We start from the raw sequence: 16,734 nt of genomic DNA on the forward strand, positions 1-16,734 counted from the left end.
GAATGAGGAGACGGCTACTGATTGGGTGGGACAGGAGATCAATGGAAATGTGATGGGTGTAGTTTGTAGCTCCCAGTGTCTGAGGCAGGATGCGTGGTTGATAATAGATCTGCTGTTCCAAAGGCAGATTTCAAACGCCCCCGCCCCGCCACCGCTGCTGGTAAAATTAGGATTTAGGAATGTATGCTGCCTGAGGGCAACTTCCACCATGACTTTCCAACAGTCCTGGTCCTGGTGTGTTGAAAAGCTAACGGAGTAAGCTTGGCTGTTAGCACTCGGTCATGACTTCTCCAACAGCAAAGAAAGAACAGTAGACACTAACACACTCCTAATGCTGACCAGAAGAGCTTTCCCTCCATTTTGCATTTCCGTTAGCCTCAGCATGCTTATTCTTACTACTCTGCTGTAGCTGCATACTGTTCGCTCTGTTCAAACTGAAAGTTTTCACATTACCATCAGCATTAGCATGCTATAGCTATAATATATAGCTAAAAATGCCTCACGACCCCCTGAGAAACTTTGGCGGCCCCTGGTGCGGGGTCTCTTGCTATTATAGCTAATATCACAACAACAGCACATCTTGGCAAACTAGAACAAATGGATTTGAATCGCATTACCCAGAATCCCTTACCGCATCTTTAAGTCTGAACACACCTTTACACACTGAGACACAGTCTGGTGGAACAGTTCTTAGGCCTTCAAAACACTGAAGCGATTAGCCGATAATTGATTCAATTTAATCAGCAGCTAGTTTGACAACTAGTCAATTCTTAAAAGAATTTTTCAAGGATTATTATTACTGTGAGGATTTGCCACTTCTCTTTCTCTACTGTAAGAGTAAACTGAATGTTTTGGGGGTTTTGGACTGTCGACTGTTTGATGACCTTGGGCTTTAGGACTGAATAGAATTTTCTGACATTCAGTGAACCAGACTTTAATCAATCAATTATAGTCTGTGAACAGCAAAAATATTTATGATTAAGAAAATACTCAACAGGTTAATGTGTCTCTGCTGTGGGTTGTATCTGACATTTTGCCAAAATAATGTCAGTTAAACCTCATAATAAGCATGGTTTATAGTTACACAGATAAAAGATGTAAAGTAGATGGGTAGGGGGAAAGTTGTAATGGCATCTTAATTCCAAATAAGGGAAATGTTGATGTGGAAACATACAGTGATACTGGAGACAGTAGTGTTCTTCCAACTGGGTGGCAATAGTCCTGCACAAAGCCAGGTCCATAAAGAAAATGTTTTCCCACTTTGGTGTTAAAAAACACAAAACTCTGACAGATCGGTCCAGCAGTGTGTGGGGGTCTTGCATGTTACTTGACTCGCATCTGAGGCACAGAAGATGAAAATCCTCCAAATGTAGTACAGATCGATGGCTTTTACTTCCATTAAGGGTCCTCGATTGGTAAATTTTAAGATTAAGATTAGGGGTTATAATCCCTGTAATTATAATAAAAGCCAGAACTGTCAAGCAGCCAAGTGGCTAAACTTATGTTAAGGCTTATGTGTGTAAAGGGTAATGTCATGCAGGGAAAAAAACTGAAATGTTCACCACAGGTTGAATATATCTAGCATGTCGCACATCTGGCCACATGTCAAGCAGTGATGTCACAGCGAGTATTTTCCATCAGTTGTCAATGGCAATATACACGCTGTGACATCACTGATAAGTGCATGGAGTGAATGTAGTCTGGAAAGAATGAATGGATGCAAAAGAGGACAAATAAATCTGAGAGAGTTAATGTTTTCCATTTCAGGTTTGTCTTTACATGCAGCCACACAAACACATTGACTGTGCATGTACACGCTGAGACAGCCCAATCCCCTTGATAGCCTGACAGTATATCACACTCTATGATCATACATCTTTAATGGGGCAGACAGCTAGGTTGAAGAACCTCTTTCACCTTTATTCCGCGCTGGTACCTCCTCCTCATTCCACACTGAGCCCTGGAAAACATGAATGAGCCTCTCTTAAAAGGCCCCATGCTGAAAAAGCGAGGCAAGCTGCGAGACATTACGCATCCCGTGTAGAAATAAAACACTAGCTGACACGCCCTTCACTTTGCAATCTTATCTTAGCATATAGGAAATCCTCCCAAACTTATCTGAGCCATTTATCAAAATCTTCAGCAGTTTTTTCTGTGCATATTTATCTTTCCCCGTCCTTCAGTTTACAGGATCCATTTTCTGCCTGCCTGATAATTTTTCCAGCCTCCAAAATCCTGACACATGCTGATGTTTTTCTATCTCCCTCATCTGACTCTGTAGTCTAAACCAGGTTATTTATGTAGCGCAAGCCTGCCCCCTAGTGGCTACACATCTGTGAAGCTGGCACAGCCACTCACACAGTTCCCCATATGTCTAAACATGATAATGTGTAGATCCATTTACACATTCATCTAATTAGTTGGTATGCTTTTATGTTCTGCAACATTCATTCACACAAAGTGCTTCAGATGGGAAAGCTGTCAGGAGACAAGAAGAAATAACATACTGTAAGTGCATGATTCATACAGGGGATAGTAACATGTAATTAGGCATGTCATGTTTAACATACAACACATTCTGCTAATTAAACATCATCAGGGGTTTACTTAGAAACAAGGCTGGATTTCCAATCAGGCAAAGTAAGAAACTGCCCCAGGGCCTCAGGACCCCCAGGGACCCGAAAAGGTTCTAGGTTAACCATCAGTTTGTGGAAAGTGTCTCTGTTGTTGTGCAGATTTGATCACTGGAACTTTTTGTGCTGTCCGTCAACCCAAACAGCCGATGTACTACGCTAGCTGTGAGCTAGGTAGCAGGCCGTGAGCCTTTGTGTGCGTTCTGCTCTGGCTGAACTCTCCAGAAACCCCAGTTCTATCTGTTATTTCCCTCTTATGTCTGCATGTTTATGAAGCACACTCTTAAAGACTCGGGATACTCACACAGTTTTCACTTAAGTGGAAGCATTTTTAATTTGCCAGGATGCGTCTTTGTCAGGGGTGTGTCCAAGCTTTTTTGACTGGGGTGGCACAAGTGAGGAACTTATGCAGGGGTGGGATGAAGTATGTGTCTCAGCATGCAATTTATGCAATTCTAATACTGTTTATGGACCCCAGTATGCAGGAATATTCAAATACACTTGGAGAAAATAACACTTTTATATCACATGCAAAAAAAAAACTGTAAGGTTTTTGCCCAAAACTGGATGGGATTAGCATAGTGTTATGTCTGCAAAGGGGAGACTCATGGGTACATAGAACACATATTTCATTCAGATTCAGTTGGTCCGCCCCTGATCTTTGTCTCAATGTTTGTGAATGTGTATGAATTTCTGTCATTTCACTGACCTTCAAAGGATCAGTGTGTAGGATTTAGTGGCATCTAGTGGTGAAGTTGCATATTGCAACCAACTGAATACTGCTCAGCCAAAAACTACGGTGACACAACAATTCATATATTCAGGTGATTATACACTAATGAAAACATACCCATGAATATTATATTCCATTTCTGACAATAGCCTCCTAAATGTTACACACTGGACCTTTAACATTTGCTTCATGTTCTGTCTGAACACAGTGACACAGCACATATGTTGAGGTCCAATCTGCTGTTAAAATCTAGTATAGAAACCATTATTATTTCCGTTTATATTGTGCTTACATAGTACACATTCCTAAATAAATGAGTATTTAATCAAGTTACCACAAACTACATACCATTAGTAACAAATGACATTGCTGCCTTCATTTATCTATTAAAGTGACAGCTTTTTGTTATTAAGACACACTGTAGGCATATTTTATATTAGCTACAGCTTCATTCACACGTGACAGCTCATTTACAGTAAGAGACACAATTGTAGCATGATATTTGGTGCACAGAAGGGAGCGATGGTAGACCATTAGTTATGATATCACAGAAGAAGAGTTCTCTCAAAAGTGATGAATTTTAAAACATATTTTACTGTGAGAGCCTTAAAGTCGCCCTCCAGTCAGAAATGTGTTTCTTGTTCCAACAGTGTGGTGTTTGATCTTCACTGTGCAGAATGCTGTCAGTGCAGAGTTTGACACTAGAAGGATGTTTTCACATTCATCTGCTGAAAGTGGAAAGTTTCTCTGTGCTCATTGAACATCTGATTTTAAGGGGTGTGACCTAATAGCAGGATTTGTGACATCACAAATAGTTAGGAAGTCAGTCCTGGTCCAGTATCAACTTGTACAGTGTGATGTAGAAACTTGAAGCCACCAGTGCACATCCACTGAGAATGGACTTTACAGTGAAGTAGGAGACATCTTGTGTCCAACAGCAAAACTTTAGAAATGAACAACATTTACATATTCAGAGATTCTGGAGTTTTTAATGAAGTAGAAGGAATAGATGACATTTTAAGGGTGTTAATGTGGAAATTAAATATATCAGACACACATTATTGTTCCAAGCAGATTATTTGTATGTATGTCTTGATACTGGAGGGGATCTTTAATTAATGACCATCGCAAGCACAAGGGACACTCATCACTCTCACAGTGAAGCCCCTAATGAACGTTCTCAACCAGGCTGTAAACATATTTATTTCTGCTGTAAAGTTGGGCATTTTAATATGGGCCTTTATAGAGACGGACTCACATCTGGAGCCAGCCTCAAGTGGCCATTAGAGGAACTGGAGTTTTTGTTATGTCCGTGTTGGCTTTAATTGCCTCAATCTGTCAGTTCAGACCTGAACCGTGTTAAAATGCTACTTTGTTTGACCTAAGAGTGCTGTCAGGATGACGAATATGTAAAAGACATTGCATGTCTGAAAAGCGTGTAATACAAGGGCCCACAGTCCATGAGTCAGTTAATGAGACCCTGCCCAGAACCCCTGCATTTGTGTATTTTGTGTTCTAAAATTGATGAAAGTATTCCTTTATGAGCCTGTTATGTCAGTGGAATAATGGTAGAATATGATGGTGCAGTTGCCCTGTATAAGGCTAAAATGTTGCCTTTTTAAGTGCAGTCTTATCACTAAGTGTGCTGTGCCATACATAAATGCCACGTTTACATGTTTTCGTGTGCATCAAACAGAATCTTAAAGTGAATATGTGCCCGTTGTAGATAAACTGACAGTGAAGCTCTGAAGCATTGCTCTCAATATTTCTCAATTTTTAAAGATGAAACCATCTTTCCTTTTGAGGTGAGGTCAAAGAGACACACACATCTCCTGCTTTTTGCCCCGCACCATCCCTTTTTCTGTTTTCACTCTGTACCACTGGCATCTTTGAAGTCTCCCCCACCTCAAAGCAAACAAGAAAGGATGAGAAGCCTGTCCTGAGGTAGGGCAAAGCTGTGTATCTTTCACTGTAATTGCCAAGTTCTGTGTCCTGAACTCAGGGTATCTGGAGAAAGCGCACTGCTCCTCCTGCATGACTACATGGACTAAAAGCTACTGAATCATGTAATGTAACAATAGCTTTGGGGCAGTGATGCCAAAACCCATTATAGATCACACTCAGTTGCCATACACAGCTGATGTTGCAGTACAGTATCCTCTACAGCAGTGCCGTGTGTATTCAGTTCAACAGAAATGACTGAAAAAACAAATTTTTCCCTGGCGGTAGTCATGAAGATGGTTTTATGGTTTTATTAGCCTAGGTTTTTGAGATGTGAGGTTTCTGGCTTCATCCCCATACAGTATGGTGGTGAATGTACTAAGCTGATATGTCTCTAAAGATCCTTGGGCAGAGGTCTCTTGCCTGATCCAGTCAAACTGCCAGAAATAAGCCTTGCTGAATCATGATTGTAGTGGAGACTGTAAACTTAAATTTAGTTTACTTATTTTATGGTGTTTTACTGAAATTTGTTATATCACTTGCATTGTGATCCTGCTTGAAGCTGCACTCATCTTTTTTGGGGGACTTTGGACTTTGTATTACAGGCAAAGAGGGAAAACATCTTTTCCATGAATAAAAGCCTTCAGCACCGTTCTTTGCTCTTCTTTCCATGAGAAAATACTCTCCAGTTCTAATAGAACTGATGCTAGCAGCATCTCCGCTAACCTCTTTAGCAGTTGCCATTGTTGTATTCCAGCAAACACACGTTAGGCATTAAACCATGGCCGTAGCTCGTGCCTTAGCTAATAGTAGTTCCATATAGGATGCTGATTGGTCCCAGCTTGCTTCTGGTGACTCAGTGAATCACTATACTTTAAGCTTTGTTTTGGTTTCCAGAAAGGAAAATAACTGACAGATTAAATCAAAACCATTTTTTGTAATTTGGTAAACCAGCCCTTTAAAGCTGCAGTAGGTCATTTTTATGAAAATAATTGTCGTTCATTTTTGTCATTTCACTATATCCTGACTGTAGTACATGAGACAGATAATCTGTGAAAAAATGTGGTTCCTCTGGTTCGTTCTAGTGCTCCTAATGGTATTTGCAAGAATCCACCAGGCCTGAACAAAAACAACCAATCAGAGCCAAGAACAGTAATTGAGTCTCATTCCCAGGTCGTCAGATACATATGCTTTGGGACCCTGGGAATTAGACAACTATCTTCAAGCCTCCAACCCAGATCCTCTCTATATCTTTTGGGGCTCTGATTGGTTGTTTTTGTTCAGGCTCGGTGGATTCTTTCAAATACCATTAGGACCTCTATGAGGAGCCAGAGGAACCTGATGTGATTTTTTTTACAGATTATCTTTCTCATGTACTACTGTCAGAATATAGTGAAAGTTTCAGCAAATATGAAAAGTAATGTTTTTAATAAGAAATAACCTACTGCAGCTTTAAGTCCCCCTGCAAAATAGCTCTGCTTTCTTTTTATTTAGAAATAACTCCAATGTGGAGTGTAAAATCTTGTGTGCTAAGATCACACTATTACCTTGCTACATATAAAAGAAAGTCTACCTTTAAGGGATCACTGGAACAAAATTGGGGTTCATTACGGGAATGAGGGTCTATGTGGTCTATGTACTGTACGTTCTATTCATTTCCCAGCTTATTTCAGTCCTTTCCCTTCTCTGAACCTCACTAGTCACCATGGACTGTTGTACCTCTCAATGTCTCTCTGTATGCAGGACCTGGGGTGAGACATGTTGCTCATCTCTTAAGCCCATTTAACAGCTCGTTACCCATTCGTCTCTTTTGCCCTCTTTTCCTCTGTTCCAGGCACTCATCACTTCTTGGTCAGGTTCCATTTTTGCTAATGCGGCGGAAATGAGCCGTGGGCACTGCAAAGCAGAGTAGAGCAGATTTGTGGCGGCATTTTACCGTTGCACTCCATGAAAACACAAACAGGGCCAGGTGAAACAAGGCTCGACACACACAGGCGGTGAAGACACGGGAGCACCCAATGACACAGAAAGCCCAGAGGTTGGCCACATGTAATTTAATTGGACAGCAGTTAAAACACATAAGGGGTGAGGTGTTACACTGAACATAATGCTTCATTAAACCAGATTAGAGGTGAACAACAGAGATACTGTTCCACACAGAGGTGAGTGTCTTTATTAGTGTGAATGACACTGGTTCGGCCATTCTTGCCTAAATACTGAAAATAAAGATACTAAAATATAAAAAGAAACATACTTGTTAAAGGTACAACTTCAAACATTATTAAATATACCAGAACATAGTTTTGAAAAATGACTCTTTGATGGGAAAGTCTTCTCATACAATGCTGAAGGGATAACGCATTTTTATAGTTCAAACTGGAAGTTAGCATTGCTCTGGGTTCTTCAACAGAAAGTAAATGGGATTTTCCCTTTGGATTTTGGATTTTGGATTATTGCGGAAAATAAGCTGTTAAAAACCAAGGTTTCAGATCTCTTCAAACTTCAAACTAAATTACATTTACTGACATGCAGTGTGACTTCAGGGCATCTAACCAGAAACGCCTCCAAAACAGTCCCTGACTGAGGCGAGGGAACTGGAAGTGGAAACATGCAAACTCATTTCTAGATTTTGGGACTCATGCAGCGCTCCGGCTGAGCTAACTGTGAGCCATGCTCAAACTTGTTACCTACATCTCGGCTCGTAGCAGAGTCTGCTAAAACCTTCCCAAGAACTTTCAATTTCACATAAAACATCCAAACTGAAGTAAACTGAAATGTCTAACTGCATAGTGCTCCAACTAGCTTAACAGCAGTGCAAAGCTATAGCAATATAGCGGGTGAACATGCTAGAGTAAAGTTGTAGCAAATTAGATTTTTGTAATATATTTTTATCTTCATTGAAGTAATTTATATATATGAAGGAATATGTCATACATTTGTATTACTCCAGCTCTGGAAATAGATCCCTTAATAATTGTAATTGTTCATTCAGGAGGCTTTGTTTTTCTTCAACCATAGCCATGCTACCTAAAGCTAATGATGCTAAATCAACAGCATATCACAACCTCACGGGTTAACAAGTGAGAAGCTAGTTCGGTTAGCCACAACGTTACCCTAGAAGTAGATCCCTTAATGATTGCAATCGCTAATTCAGGAGGCTAATTTCTATGTTTACTTCCTTTAGCATGGCCACATTAACGTAGCATGAGGCTGGGATATCCTGGTGATTTAGCTCATTAGCTCTAAACTAACTGACAGATAGCTAGCATGTTAGGAAGTAGATTCCAATGGTGTTAGCCGTTATTCTCTTTAGGAGAGACTCTGAGACAGGTGTTGGAAACAATTTAGAAAACGTGAACATTTATATAAATGCTTCCCCTGGTGTATGCTACAAGAAAGATGGCGAGTGTAAAGTTAGCATGAACAACAGCCAGCATGAGAATAAAACCCACATTGAAAAAAATGAAACTTTCCCTTTATTAACTGTGTATGAGGTTTCCTAGAAATTATTCCTTAATGATAATGTTCTTAAAAGATTTCATAAAACTTAAATATATACAATACATGAAAAACAGAATTCTAACTACTTTGTATCACATTCAGTGTGAACAGTCCGAAGCTGTTGGGAACATGATTAGAAACAAACAGATTTCAGAGGTCAGACGGTGGAGTCCAGAGTCTGTTCGGGGTCAGGACAGTTCATCATGAGGAAGAGGCGTTTGGAAAGCTCCGGACCGACCCGTCGAGACGTGGAGGTGACGCCTTCTCCTCTGCGGATCAGAAGGTCAGACAGCAGGGAGATCTTCTCGCGGTCCGTCTTGCACAGTTTATAAGCCTGTGGAGAGACAAGGAAATATTCAATATAACGAAAAAGAAAAAAAAGTTGCATTATTCGAATATGTTCGCAGATGTTCCTCTTTAGATAGGACTGAAAATGTTTGCCTTGACATTTAAGGACTCATCCCCTTGTGGGCTTAATGGACACCCTGATTCAAAAGTGTACCAAAGTGTGTTATTTATAAGATGCATTTACAATAGGAGGGACGTGGCACTTGCCTCGAAGCTGCTTTTAAAAATGCAGCTATGATGCTTTTAACGAGGAGAAAAAGCAGTTAATAACGAACATGTACTCAACAGAAAACGCAGGACAGTTTAAAGTGCTTGAATTTGAACAGATTTGCTTTCCTGCCAAGGTTGTCAGACTGAAGTTGAGGTCTGGACACAGTTGTACAGTCTATATGTTAGCAGTTTGAGGCCAGTAATAAACACAGGAATTACAAATAACATGTAAAATGGGTCTGAACTAAGGCTGCACTCTTACTCAGTTTAAAAGCAATGATGAAACAAAAGGGAACCGCAGTATATTGCTACCATCCTAACAAAAGAAATCAATTCAATGAATCATTACACAACAAAACAAGATATTTGTATATTACAATAAGGTATTTTTAGTCATTACTGCACACCAAATCATTCATTTTTAATAATAGTAAACAAAAATGTTAACTTCCTATATTCTTATATTTTCTTGTCCCCCCAATGTAAATATGATTGTCTATGTCAGCCACGGAGGTCATTTTATTTTCCATCATCAATTGACAGAAAAATCTGAAGGTTGTCCGTCATTATGACTGATTAACACTGATGGGGGTTCTACTGAAACGTTAAGTAATTCACATCATATAGACCATTGGTTCCCAACCTTTTTCATTAAGGAACCCCTTTTCTATCACTGAGTAAACTGACCCCTGACTGAGCTTTTTTAGTTTTTTTGATATTTTGGGAACTTTTTATACAATTCTCTTTATTGTGAACAATCATACACTCTCAATAGACTCCTTTTTTTGACAAATTCACTGTTTTCTTTGCCCTGATGCTTGCCATTGCTCTATTAGCTGAATACTTTTCAAATGCTTAAATAATAATATAAACTTTTCTTCACAGAAATGAATGAAATGCTGAGATATAGGCTTACTGTGTATGTTTTTTAAACAGGAGAACACCAAGCTGATTACCTGGTCTGGGGCTTTGCGACCAAGCATGAAATAAAACATCGTAGCATTGGGCTGCAGTGATTAGCGTACCTTCTTGAGCAGCTGTGGGGAGGGATACGCTGCCAGGATGGCGGAGGCCATGTCTGGACTGACTCGGTTCAGCTGCTGGATCTGTCTCTTCCACACCTGCAGTAGCCCCTTCCCGGCTTTATCCACTCGCTGCCCCCCCGCCCACTCACTCTCCAGGTAGAAGGAGAAGCCCGTCTTCTCCCTCTCTCGCCTGAAAACACGGGAGGATGAGTGTTTGATCTGACAGGGAAAAGAGACGGGCGGAGTTGTAAAGAGCTCACTCACTTGAAAGGGGCTTCTGCGACTGCTTTGGTTGTCATGGCGATGTGATCCGAGAAGTCCTTCCAGGTGGACAAGAAGCGGACCGAGGCGCCAGTGTGAAGCTGGAGGTGCACCACTGCCTGATGGGATATTGAAGGAAGCAATGTGAGTCACTATGAAACACTAATTTACTCCTAAATCTAAATCCTTAAAGCCGCAGTAGGTAACTTCTATAAAAAGAACCTTTTCTCATTATTGCTGAAATTTTCCATGTTCTGACAGTAGTACATGAGACAGATTAAAAAGTCTAGTTTTTTTAGATTATATTAGGGGGTTTTAATGGATAACCTGTGTGTAGGATTTAGTGCCATCTCACATATGTGAGATGGCACTAAATCCTACACACTGCACCTTCAAGGGATGGTTTTATTTTACTTTTTGGGTCAATCTTAAAGGATTTATACCCTTTATAAAGCCCATTAAAAATACATTCATATCTTAAAATTCCATTTGCTTTCCATTGATTATTGTCCCTCGTTAGTTAAAGGTAAATTAATGGAACTTTAAGCTACAAAATCTAGTGAATACTTTAAATATATATTAAAATATAAAGTGTTTTCACATTAAAAACATTTTTTGTCTCTACATAGTGAAAAATGGGGATGTACTTCCTGCAGCAACTGACCTACCTCCTCCACTTCAACTCGTGACACCTCAGGTAGTGCCTCAGCTCCGCCATTCTTCCGCGTCTTCTTCGCTTTCCCTCCCCCTCGCCCCTCGCCCACGACTGCATCTCGGAACCTCTTCTGGGTTTGTGACTTGTGGGATCTGAGGACATAAAGTTGATGAGTACTTTCACTCCGGACATCGTCTGTTTCTCAGAGTGTGTCCATTTCCTTCTCTTCACACATATTTCCCCTTTCTGACGACTCTCTGCCGATGCCGATAGGTGACATGTTCCCACATGCTAAGGTGGCAGTACACACGGTACACAGTGTCTGAGTGCTATTCCTTGTTGTTTTTTTAACATGTCATTGAGTGCTATACTTCACACTATTGTGCACATTCACACCGAGAGCCACTTGTCTCCTCTGCCCTCTCCACCCAATCAATCAGTCAAACACTGCAGCAGCTTTTAAGAGACTGGACTCCAATCTGACTGCAGAAGGATTGCTGAAATGATTGGTCAATTATTGATCAACAGAAAATATGTTTTGATAGCTGTTTAATCGGGTCAGCAAAGACTGACTGGGGGTGGGGGTGCTCATCAGTTTACTCAATGATAGAAAAGGGCTCCCTTAGGGAAAGAAGGTTGGGAATCACTGGTTTATGATGGTTTAAATGGTTAAAATCTCTGATTCCCAGTTCTCTAATGTGAAGATTTGTTGCTTTTGTCAGTTTTCAATCATTGTAAACTTATATGTATGAGTTGATCTGTTGGTCAGACAAAAAGATACATGTAAAGATGGATATTTCATTGTTTTCAGACATTTTATAGACTAAATAATGCATTTCTGAAAAGTCAAAAATCAATCAAGTAATTGCTACTTGCAGCCTTAAAATGAAATATTGCTGAATTTAAATGTCCAGCAGCTCCAAATCCAGGTCCTAATAGATCCTTCCCTACCTGAAGTATTTCTCCATGTCGATGACCACCAGGCTGAGGGTCTTCCCGGGGTTACGCCTCTGCTGCTCCTGCACCCAGGAGGTCAGAGTGGGGCCGGAGCCAGGCCCGCCGTGCCTCTCCTCCTGCATAACATGGTATGTTGGTGTAGCAGGAAATGTATTGATGTATGAAACAGCTGCAATGCAGCTATAATCACAATATTAAAAATTCAAAATAATGTTGAGTGCAGTGAACCGTTTTTATGCACTGCAGAAAACAAAACTACGTGTACAACTAAAATGTTAATAACACAGTCTGTAAATACAATTTGCATGGAATCACTGACTTGGACAAGAGAATTTAATAAAGCAATAAATAAATAAAACTTAATATGAACAGAATTGTGTATATGAAACTATTGCATTTCTAATTTATAGCGTACTGCCCCTGCTTAAAGGACCTGATGATATTCTGTGTTTGTCTTACTTTCAACAAATGATTTCTTTACTTAATCAGAACCAGTAGTTTTTATAAGAAATAACAGGTGTATGTTTATCAGTTCCATATACCTTTTTGAGGAAATTAACTGTGTAGTGAAAAGACCTGGTTTGATCTGTTTCTCCCCTAAACAGCTCTCATTTCATTGGTTCATTTAGCCAACAATTTGTGCCACCTGATTGTATTTTCCTGCTCATTTTAAGCAGCTCAGGGTTCACTGACTTTTACCCCTATTTTTAATTTAGTCTTTTCATTAATTTCATCAAAATAGTATACAATAGAATACTAATTGTTCACACTGTATCTACAGTAGGGCTGTGCGATATGGGTATGCAGAGTCTGAGACGGACCAGAAAACCGTACTGTAGGAGCCATTTTAGTTTGTTTATTAAAAGAACTACAAGGTGTTGCATTTTGAATTAAAAATGGCTGCACGTTCAGAATGAGATAAAAGCAGACTCGAGTTGTTTTGCTTTACTTTTTGAACATATATATTTATTTCTATACTTTTGAATCCATATATGACAGTTTTGAAGCGTTCATCCAGTCTTTTTTTCTATACAAGGTTAACACACAGCACAGTTGCACGCACTTCATTCATTCAGTCACACATTGGCTCTGCTGCAACCGAAATACAGACCTTCAATCAAATCATCTCTTCAGGTAAGTTCCAGATATTGTGGATATAAAAGAAACCTGTTGAAATCAAGTCTGCCCCTATAGGTGTCCATTAAAGGGATGAGACGATATACGATATTATCATGCATCATGATAACATTTGTGGTGAATTTCCATTATCGTGATAACCATGAATATCCTCACATGGCTTGAATTCAAAAAACTGCAGACCGGTCCCCACGGCAGACTCAAACAGCTACATGTGCATGTAGTACCCTTCATTTGTCAAGTATGTAATTAAAAAAGTAATAAGATTGGCCATTTCATGTGGTCATTTATTTTACAGAAACTATTTATTCATTGAATTTACAGAAAATGGGATTAGCTGACAGTTAGAGAAGAGAACAGTTTTGATATTTTTTTTCTATAATAACACAAATCTCAAGCTCATCTCAAACATTACTCCTTTATATTTGCCTTTCCGTACTGTAAAGGATGAGGAAAATGATCTCGGATGCCACTCGTGAGTTCTGCCTGTTGTAGCTGCTGCCATGTGGGAGACGCTATAAATCACTGCTCACCAAGACAAAGTCTTTCAACAGCAGCAGGTTTATTCCGGCTGCAATATGGGCTCTCTCTAACCCCTCCTCCTGCTGCCCTCTGAGAGCTGCTGGATATGTAATATGTTGTTGTTTGAAGCTGATGTATATTATGGCCATTTGTTTTTTGCTGTTTCACACTTTACAGGAAACAAATACCATCTGCTCAGCATTAAAGTGAATTTAGTTCTATTTATTTATTATATTTATCATATTTTTAATTAACATACTTCTACTTATTACTTTATTACTATACTCTGATGTCATGTTTGCATTAAAATTTGTATATACACCAGAGCTATGTTCTATATGTATATGAAATCTGTAATTTTATTCAGGTAACGCTGCGTTTCACCGGTCGCCTGTCACTGGCGTCATATCCCCTTTGTGCCTGCGTCAGCGTTGTGGTTGTCTGCCAGAAGCTGTCATACATTGACTGTTTATCCAGTGTGAAGCCACATTGTTACCATCCACTGTTTAGATCTTGGTGCTTTTTAACTCTAAATTTGAACTGGATGAAGGATTTTAGTCATCAGACGTCTGGATCTTAAGTTATCAGAGGAACAAGCTGTGTTTAAAGCAGCGAGGTCAGTCGCTCTGTTAAACTGTGACCACCAACCTGAATGTAGCTGTGGATCAGAGTGATGATGTCGTCAACTGTCATCTGCATCACAACGTGGTCCTCTGGCACACACGCTCCATCATCTGGCTGAGGCACACAGGGAACAGATAGGACTTCAGCTGCTTCTCGTTTGTTTAAGGCAATTACAGCAAGGAGTCACAAGAAATATGACAAGTGTATATTCATGCTTCACCTTGAACAGAACACAGCGGCGGGTAAACGATGTGTGTGTGTTATCACCTGTGCACAGGGAGCCCTCCTCATCCAGCTGACACTGCGTGGGAGGGGCTGTTTCTCGATGGCGCAGCTGCAACCCAGAGCCTGCACTGTCGCCAGCAGAGTCCCACCTCCTTCCAGCTGCAAGAGAGCTGCAAACACACACACCGTTAGCAAACAAATCAAGCCCACAATAAAGCCACGACACAGCTTCAATAAGCACAAAACAATAAGCACACAGGATTTATTTGCAATATAAAATCATCTTCGATAAATCTGCAGACACCACCAGGGCACGACTGGCTTCAAACTGATTTTGTTATCCACTTGTGCACAGTGCCAAGTATCCTCACCTGGGTCCACAGCCACCACCATGTGCTTGATGCACTCCTCAGGCCTCAGGGCCTTGGCAGCCTCAGCCAGAGCTTTCTTCTCTGCTTTCTGTCTCTCTTGTTCCTGCCTGAGCGCCTCCTTGCCCTTTTGCTGTCTCTCCCTGGCCTGCCTCTTACTCAGAGCCTCCTCCCTGGAGGCCTGGATCTCCTCCGCTGTCCGCTTGGAAGGTTTCTTCTTGGCAGGAGACGCGCCGGTGCTTCCTGTGCCGGAGAGAGGGTTCAGAGGGAGAGCGGCCACCTCCACTGAGCCGTCTGGGACCCCGTGGCTCGCTGTTCTCAGCTGATGGAAGCTGAGCGGGCGCTTTGGCTCTGGAAAGTCGTTCTGGCAAGAGAGATGCAAGCCGGCCAGATTGGATGGCAAATACGGCTCAGCATCTTTCCCATTAGTGACAGCGGAGGAGGCACTAATCACATTGTCTTGCCTCTGTTTGAGTCTCTGTGCCAGAGGGACATAAGGTGCATCGTCATCAGAATCGCTGCTGATCATCATTACATCAGCCGTTCCCGTACGTGCGCCCGCACTGCCCTTTGCCGAGAATATGGCTGCCATTTCCGCGTCAGAGCCATTCCGGTGTGGTTTCTCTGTGTGGTTCTGGGAGGATTGGCTGAGGCGTCGACCCCGCTGGAGGAAGTCAAACACGGGCAACTCCTCGTCAAGGTCACTGGTGGAGTCACTGTAGCTGTTCATGTTCTGTCATGTCCCAGCAAAAGTTACTGTGTATGAGATATGAGACCAGAATGATTAGAGCATCAATAAAAACAGGCCTTCTCGTAACCTCAGAAATTCCAGCCCACCAAACTTCATTCAGAAATCAGTCAAATTTATTTTTCTTAGTGTTAGTAAGTTATTGTGTTATCTGCCAGATCATAACATATAACCCACCAAGGAGAACGTATTTCAGTTCAACTGTGTTTTTATATTTGGTACATTATATATAGCTTTGGCCAAATCAGCAGAACTTTCCGACAAGAAATAAATTACTTTTTTATCGCAGTTTGGCACAGAAACAAATGTTCCCTTAAAAAGAAAAGGCGAAACACCACAAAGGGCAAGCCGAGCTGAATACACCTGACTACGGACATCCAAAACATGAAGTAACGTTAGCTAACAGCTACCACTAGCAAACGCTGTGTCAGCTGGAAGTGGCTTTATAACCTAACGTTAACTTACTTTGTGTACTCACTTTGAACGAAACCTTGCATACAGACGTGAGTTAATTCATTAGTAACGTTAAGCTATTTCGGTTAAAAAAATAAAAACAACTGCTACTTGTACTAGCTGCTAGCTCTAGTTTGTAATGATGTAATGTAATAAACACACCGTAACGTTACATCACGTTGTGTCTTTCTGTTGAGCTCGTTTGATTTCCCCGGGTTGTGAGGTAATGGTGCATTCACGTACATGGGACGACCCTAAACTTCCGTTCCAAAGGCCAGTCTTTTAACATTTAACCTCATTCGCATAGCGTACTGTTCCGGAAAGTAAAGACAAATAATAACATTAAAACAGATAAAACATTTAAAAACATTCAAAAACATTCAAACAATTAAA

At 40.7% G+C, this 16,734-nt stretch overlaps 1 protein-coding gene across 3 annotated transcripts; it reads right to left on the reverse strand.

The window, feature by feature from the left end:
* Nucleotides 1-7,346: 7,346 nt before the first annotated feature.
* On the reverse strand, nucleotides 7,347-16,620 carry eme1 (essential meiotic structure-specific endonuclease 1). Of its 3 annotated transcripts, none has more exons than XM_051416801.1 (9): nucleotides 16,504-16,620; nucleotides 15,144-15,896; nucleotides 14,815-14,942; nucleotides 14,572-14,661; nucleotides 12,259-12,380; nucleotides 11,321-11,459; nucleotides 10,656-10,771; nucleotides 10,392-10,581; nucleotides 7,347-9,142 (listed from the first exon to the last, which is right to left on the reverse strand). In XM_051416801.1, exons 2-9 carry the CDS (start codon nucleotides 15,868-15,870, stop codon nucleotides 8,966-8,968), a joined length of 1,689 nt encoding a protein of 562 aa, XP_051272761.1. In that variant the 5' UTR covers nucleotides 15,871-15,896; nucleotides 16,504-16,620; the 3' UTR covers nucleotides 7,347-8,965. The 3 variants fall into 3 exon arrangements, with proteins under 3 accessions (XP_051272761.1, XP_051272763.1, XP_051272764.1); XM_051416803.1 differs by having other exon boundaries at nucleotides 16,367-16,519; XM_051416804.1 differs by lacking the exon at nucleotides 16,504-16,620 and adding an exon at nucleotides 16,354-16,496.
* Between the last annotated feature and the right edge of the window lie 114 nt (nucleotides 16,621-16,734).

Source organism: Dicentrarchus labrax, unplaced genomic scaffold (genome assembly GCF_905237075.1).
Source record: "Dicentrarchus labrax unplaced genomic scaffold, dlabrax2021, whole genome shotgun sequence".
Taxonomy (NCBI): Eukaryota; Metazoa; Chordata; class Actinopteri; family Moronidae; genus Dicentrarchus; species Dicentrarchus labrax.

Excerpts from the sequence above, each read along its gene's own strand:
- eme1 (XM_051416801.1), bottom strand. The coding sequence starts at position 15,870 with ATGAACAGCTACAGTGACTCCACCAGTGACCTTGACGAGGAGTTGCCC. Across the intron at positions 14,662-14,814 it reads GGAGGGCTCCCTGTGCACAG|CCAGATGATGGAGCGTGTGT; the intron begins GTGATAACACAC and ends TGTGTGCCTCAG. Across the intron at positions 12,381-14,571 it reads TGATCCACAGCTACATTCAG|GAGGAGAGGCACGGCGGGCC; the intron begins GTTGGTGGTCAC and ends CATGTTATGCAG.